Below are 7335 nucleotides of genomic sequence, written 5' to 3' on the forward strand. Positions count from 1 at the left end.
TGAATGCTGTTGTTTTGTTCATGACATAGAGAAGAATAAAGGAAGGAATGTGGCTCAGTCAGTTAAGTGTCCGACTCTTGATTTTGGTTCAGGTCACGATGGCAGAGTTGTGGAATCCAGCCCCACTTTGGGCTCCAAGCTCAACAGGGAGTCTGACTGAAATTCTCTTTACCTCTCCTTCCACCCTACCCCTCCCCACACTCTCTTTCTCTAAATAAATTGATAAATTATTTTTTTAAAAGAATAATAGGGGCGCCTGGGTGGCTCAGTCGTTAAGCATCTGCCTTCGGCTCAGGGCGTGATCCCAGTGTTCTGGGATCAAGCCCCACATCAGGTTCCTCCACTGGGAACCTGCTTCTTCCTCTCCCACTCCCCCTGCTTGTGTTCCCTCTCCCTCTCTCGCTGTCTGTCTCTCTCTGTCAAATAAATAAAATCTTTAAAAATAAAATAAAATAGGGGCACCTGGGTGGCTCATTCGTTAAGCCTCTGCCTTCGGCTCGGGGTGTGATCCTGGCGTTCTGGGATCGAGCCCACATCAAGCTCCTATGCTGGGAGCCTGCTTCTTCCTCTCCCACTCCCCCTGCTTGTGTTCCCTCTCCCTCTCTCGCTGTCTGTCTCTCTCTGTCAAATAAATAAAATCTTTAAAAATAAAATAAAATAGGGGCACCTGGGTGGCTCATTCGTTAAGCCTCTGCCTTCGGCTCGGGGTGTGATCCTGGCGTTCCTGGGATCGAGCCCACATCAAGCTCCTATGCTGGGAGCCTGCTTCTTCCTCTCCCACTCCCCCTGCTTGTGTTCCCTCTCCCTCTCTCGCTGGCTGTCTCTCTCTGTGTCAAATAAATAAAATCTTTAAAAAATAATAAAAATAATAAAATAAAAATAATAAAGGGAACAGTTTCCAGTGAAAATTAGGAAATTTAATTTCAGGTTACCTTTAAGTAGTTATAATGATGATAATGTGTTTTAAGATGCTCTCAATCATTTTTTTGAATCTGAGCCTTTTAAACATTTGTGTCATGATTACTAAAGTTTAACTTTAGATTCTTCCATTTAGCAAAAACCTTTTAGTACAGTTACAGGGGTTTTTTTGGTTTTGTTTTTTTTTTTAAGATTTTATTTATTTATTAGAGAGAGTGAGCATGCACAAACAGGGGACAGGGGCAGAGGGAGAAGGAGAAGCAGACTCCCCGCTGAGCAGGGAGCCTGAGGACCCTGAGATCATGACCTGAGCTAAAGGCCCATGCTTAACCCACTGAGCCACCCAGGCGTCCCAGTACAGTTGCAGTTTTTAACTACTATTTTAGTTAAGATAAGCCTAACTTTGACTATATATCTTTTTTTCCCCTAAGATTCTGTTTATCTGAGAGAGAGAGAACGAGTTGGGGAGAGGAGCAGAGGGAGAAGCAGACTCCCCAATGAGCAGGGAACCCAGTGCGGGGCTCGATCCCACACCCCTGGGATCAGGACCTGAGCTGAAGGCAGATGCTTAACTGACTGAGCCACTCAGGCTCCCTTGACTATATATATTTGGAAAGAGTTGTGGAGAGTATTCACAACAACTTACAAATAACTGCAGAAACCAGAATTTCTAAGTTTTGCTTTGTTACTAAGATTTAGAAGCAGCTCCCTTCCAGTGGTGGGCTATAGAGAAAAGCTTGAATCTGACATTTTAACTAAACCTATTTGCATATGGAGAAAATAAAATAAAATAGACCCATTTGAATATGAAAACAAATGGGGTCTTAGCCTTACTGATGACTGTTGTGTGTCCTTCATGCCTCTGTCCTCCCCAGAATATCAGAATAATGGCCAAGTATTACACGAGGATAACAATGAAGAGGATGGCTCAGCTTCTCGATCTGTCTGTCGATGTAAGTAGTTTGAGTTGTTTGTAGCCAGTCATTTTGAATATCAACTGACTTGTAAAAATTGAATGAGAAAATCAATTTTGTTTTATTATTTAAAGTTTAGTGTCTCCAGGCTATCTTTAATACCAAAAAATAGCTTAAATATCAAGTTTATAGTCACATTAATATTGTGTCCTAGTTAAAATTTTTCACTTCTGTGTGGTAGTTTTACATCGATTCATCTGCAGTCCAGGGTTTATATTTCTATAATGAATGTGTCTGGGTTCCCAGAAATGAATGATAGAAAATGTGAGGGAGACTTGACGGTACTTCCCTTGCAGAGAGAGGTCCCAGGTCACGTTAGAGGAGCGCTGTGTTCAGGTATGGGTTCCTGTTGGTGACATGTATACCACCACAGAGGCAGGGGTCAAGTGGAGTGATCCAGAAGCTGTTTCGGTCACCAGACAGAGTTTTTCAGTTTAGCTAAAAACGACGGATCACTGATGTTAGAGGTGGAAGGTTTTGATCCTTGGTTGGCTCATTAGCTCCTCACATTTCTGGACAAGGGTACCAGAGTCCTTAGAAGTAAGTGTCTTGTCCTTGGCCATGTAGTCTCTCCAGTGGCAGAGTATGCATTGTAACCTAGCATTTCTGGAAACAAATTATCTGTCTAATGGTTAGGGGGAAACATTGTAGACCAAGAGTGGACCAGGTTGCTGTTGGCAGCAGGCTGGCTGGCTGGCTGCAGTACGGGCAGTGTTGAGTTTGCAGGGAGGCTGATGCAAACTCCACCCTGATTCTGGGTAGACTGGGAGTCTCTTCATTCCTAGACTCATAGTAAAATAAATATGTCAACAATTGCTAACTATGACTAGGGAATTTTAGCCTGCATATTCTTAGGTAAAGAGTTTATAAAATGCTTTCCTTAAATTTTATTTATTGTCTGTAATTATCCTGTCTTAATCCAATTTGTCTTTCTCTCTTGCAGGAGTCAGAAGCTTTTCTTTCAAATCTAGTAGTTAACAAGACCATCTTTGCTAAAGTAGACAGGTTGGCAGGAATTATCAACTTCCAGAGACCCAAGGATCCAAATAATTTATTAAATGACTGGTCTCAGAAACTGAACTCACTGATGTCTCTAGTTAACAAAACAACACACCTCATAGCCAAAGAGGAGATGATACATAATCTACAATAAGCGTCTCAACGCCCCTAATGCTTTTAGAGAAGAGCTAAAATTGGAAGTCATTAAAAAAAAAAAAAAAAAAAGACTGTTATGGTGTATATGTTGGGGTTTTTGTTTTTGTTTTCCTATTCTCAGCTCCTTTGTCTAAAATTTAAAAGATAGTGAATATGTTTAAGGCCCCTTTTGACCTTTGAATTCCTTGATTTTATCGTTAACTTTGCATTTGCAGTTGGTGCAAAAAAAAAAAGAAAACATTTCTATTGTCTGCGTACTCAAAAAATTGTGTCATAACTTACCCAAATGTGTTTTTCTATCATTTGAAAACTTTTTAGCTATTATTTGTTTTCATTCAGCTAACAATTACCATAATTATAATAATAAAAGCAGTATATGCACATTGACTTTCTATAGTTACCTGTGTTTCTGAACGTTTTGTGGGATAGTGATTTAAGTGTTTTTTAAATAAAAGAAATTCTGTTGTAAAGCTATCAATTATTTGGTAGAATTTAAAAAACAGCATCAGACATATAAGAACATTTGGGCTAGAGTTGTGATTTGTGAAGAATTTGTATTGTAGCATTGTGGAGGAGGCCTCTATCTAGACTGAGTATATAGAGTGCTCTGGTAGGCTGAAGACTTAACATAGACATAATTTTTCCCCCGTGAGTCAGACTGGTTACAATCACAGTAGCTTGACGATTTTCATTCCCATTCGCCACCTTGAGCAGTTGTTGAACAAAATCAAGTGACATAATGTTGACGTAGTGTAACACAGTCATTTTTATAAGATTTCTTTGTGGCTTTCACTTAAAGGTCTAATTACATCATTAGTGTTCCAAATTCATTATCTCTCTATAGGAACTTTAGTTCCATTATATGAACACTGGGTACAACCTAAAATGCTTTAAAAAATAGCAACAACAAACAAAGACTCAGCCACCCTCTTAGCAAATGGCATAGTATTGACTTTTTTTTTTTTACAGAAGTTAACAAAAGTAGTTTTACTGCCAAAAGAAACATCTGAAATCAATTAATAGCAAATTTTGGAAGTTTTTAAAAATTTGATTTATTTCAGGGAAAACTGAAGAATGAAACTGTTAGAAGCTTATTTAAAATGATGTTTAAACAAAGTATGAGGTCTACTTTTTAAAAAATTCAAATGAAAGGAGTGGGTGAAAAAGACATTCTGGAAATAGCATTTTTCATAATTTTCACTTAGTGGTCACAAATTGTCCTACTCTGTGATCCCAGGGCTGGGGACAATTGTGGGATCTCTGCTATTTATGCTGAGTCATTGTGAGTAATAACCTAGTACTAAATCTAATTCTCTTCTTTGGAAATTTAATGCATCGGTCACTTAATAACATAAACATCTGCTACCACTTATCTTTAAAAATCTAACCAAAAATATGGCAAGGAACATCAGAAGTTCACACGAGCAGTAGGAATATGGTTTAAATTTTCTTCTGAACAAAAAGGATAGACAATGAAATCGTTTTATATTGTTAATTTGTAAATCAAGTTGGAGCTAATTTGAATCTAGCTCCTCATTAACTCACTAACTACCCTTGTACTTGCCAAACCTAGGCTATTTGGCCAAATACTTGGTTGTTGTAAAGATCGCAAATGGTCCTCTTCTTTGGTCTTTATTTAACATGCTTGCCCTCAAACTCAGCTCTGTGTGTGTTCTGATTTAGTGCCACTTGTAACTGTCCCAAGAACTGAATCCCATTTAACTGCTCGTCCAGTTCTTGTATTTTTCCCCTCCAAGCAAACTTAAATTTCTTAGTGTTACAAATAAGAATCCATTAACACAGGGCAGTAAAATATTTGAGATGTTCAGAACCCAAAATCCTGGCTTCCATTTCAGACCTAGAGCTGGCTATTTGTGAAAAGGAAGAACCACTTGGTTTTAAATATGGGAAAGATAATACTTGACTCCTTTTCATTTTCATTAGGTTACTAACTAGCAGAGAGGTGATAAGCCGCTGGTTTTTGTTTTTTAAATGAAACGTTTTTTACCCTTTTATATAATTTATGTTTTTATTTTAGAGTTCAATAGCTATTTCTGTAATTATCCTCAATTTCCATGTGCTCACTGAATCATTGAAAAACTAAACTTTAAAATTCATACTGTTTCCTTCTATCTTCTACGTGTTACATGTGTGATACAAGTACATATTTTACGTTGTTTGGCTCCTGGATAGAGCTACAGTAAAAGCACTAATCTGTGGGTGTGTAAAAACCTGGAGAATAAACTCATACTTGTAAAGATCACTTCTTTTTTCAATTCTCTTGCCGTTTAAAACAAAAAGCCATAGGTTTTTCATTCTTTCAAAATCAGGTTCTCTCCATAAACCTGTTTTTTATTTATTTTTTTTTTATTTTTTTTTTTTTTAGATTTTATTTATTTATTCAACAGAGATAGAAACAGCCAGGGAGAGAGCGAACACAAGCAGGGGAAGTGGGAGAGGAAGAAGCAGGCTCATAGCTGAAGAGCCTGATGTGGGGCTCGATCCCAGAACGCCGGGATCACGCCCTGAGCCGAAGGCAGACGCTTAACCGCTTAACCGCTGTGCCACCCAGGCGCCCCGCATAAACCTGTTTTTTAAGTGGGGAAACATGGTGCACATTTGTTTCAAAAGCCAACTGCTTGACTTTTTTCCCCCTGGTTTCTTCTGATCTGGGTTCGGCGACAGGCCATGCCATCCTGTGCTCCCGACCCATGGTTCTCCAATGTAGCCCACGTCAGAATCACAGGAAGGGCACACTACAACAGGTGTTTGGGCCCCACCCCCAGAGTTTCTGATCCAGGAGTTCTGAGGTAGGGCCCAAGAACTTTCATTTCTAGCAAGTCCTCAGGGGTTGCGGATGCTGCCGAAAATACTGAGTGGACACAAACATCAGGACGGTGAGGATTATACTATAGTGTGATGCTTACTCTGCTGGTTGTTTCCAAGTCTAGTGATCTGGGGTCTGGCTTTATCTTAATCGCTGACATGTAAAGAAATGTTCTTGCTTTCCGAGTGGATGTAAAGCAATGTCCCTCAATATTTACCATGTTGAAAGAATTGAAGATTGGGGAAGTCTCATCATCTTGCTATCTTTTTCTGTCTATGAGATTGGGAACCATGTTTATCTTGGTATCCATCATTTCTGTTACATAGTAGAGATTTAAACACTATTGAGTTAAATTGTTTTTTTTTTTTTGTTAAGATCTTTTTTCTTTGACAGAGAGATAGGCAAAGAGAGAGGGAACACAAGCAGGGGAGTGGGTGAGGAAGAAGCAGGCTCCCAGCAGAGGAGCCTGACGCGGGGCTCCATCCCAGAACGCCGGGATCACGCCCTAAGCCGAAGGCAGATGCTTAACGACTGAGCCGCCCAGGTGCCCCAAATTGTTTCTTTTTTTTTTTTTTTTTTTTTAAGATTTTATTTATTTATTTNTGACAGAGAGAGACAGCCAGCGAGAGAGGGAACACAGGGGGAGTGGGAGAGGAAGAAGCAGGCTCCCAGTGGAGAAGCCTGATGTGGGGCTCGATCCCAGAACTCTGGGATCACGCCCTGAGCCGAAGGCAGACGCCCAACGACTGTGCCACCCAGGCGCCCCCCCAAATTGTTTCTTAACCAATTTTTAAAAATCCTTCCTTATACCTTCCTGGGATTTTTTTTTTTTAAAGATTTTTAAATTTCTTTATTTGACAGAGATAGAGACAGCCAGCGAGAGAGGGGACACAAGCAGGGGGAGTGGGAGAGGAAGAAGCAGGCTCACAGCCGAGGAGCCCGATGTGGGGCTCGATCCCATAACGCCAGGATCACGCCCTGAGCCGAAGGCAGACGCTCAACCACTGTGCCACCCAGGCGCCCCTACCTGGGATTTTTTTGATCCTCACATCCAACTTTATATTATCCTGTAAGGGTACAAGTCAGTGGCATTAATTACATCCATAATGTACAACCATCACTAATACCTAGTTTCAAAACGTTTTTCAATCATTTAAAAAAAATTATTTTTGAATACTATACCCAATGTGGGGCTCAAACAACCCCAAGATCAAGAGTCACACACTTGGGGCACCTGGGTGGTTCCGTTGGTTAGTCTGCCTTCAGCTCAAGTCATGATCCCAGGGTCCTGGGATTGAGCCCTGCATCAGGCTTCCTGCTCAGGAGCCTGCTTCTCTCTCTCTTCCTCTGCCCCTTCCCACCACTTGTTCTCTCTCTCTCTCTCTCTCTCTCTCAGCTTAAAAAAAGTCATGCTTTACCAACTCCCCCAACCTGGCACCCCTATTTCCAAAACTATCAACT

At 40.4% G+C, this 7335-nt stretch overlaps 1 protein-coding gene across 1 annotated transcript in view; it reads left to right on the top strand.

The window, feature by feature from the left end:
• PSMD12 (proteasome 26S subunit, non-ATPase 12) overlaps positions 1–5305 on the top strand; it is a 29972-nt gene extending 24667 nt beyond the window's left edge. The window contains exons 10-11 of the mRNA XM_002924625.4: positions 1794–1871; positions 2836–5305. Coding sequence (XP_002924671.1) covers positions 1794–1871; positions 2836–3045 — 288 coding nt within the window. The 3' untranslated portion in view covers positions 3046–5305. The remainder of the gene's footprint in view (positions 1–1793; positions 1872–2835) is intronic.
• Positions 5306–7335: the final 2030 nt, after the last annotated feature.

This window comes from Ailuropoda melanoleuca, chromosome 13, assembly GCF_002007445.2.
Source record: "Ailuropoda melanoleuca isolate Jingjing chromosome 13, ASM200744v2, whole genome shotgun sequence".
Lineage (NCBI taxonomy): Eukaryota > Metazoa > Chordata > Mammalia > Carnivora > Ursidae > Ailuropoda > Ailuropoda melanoleuca.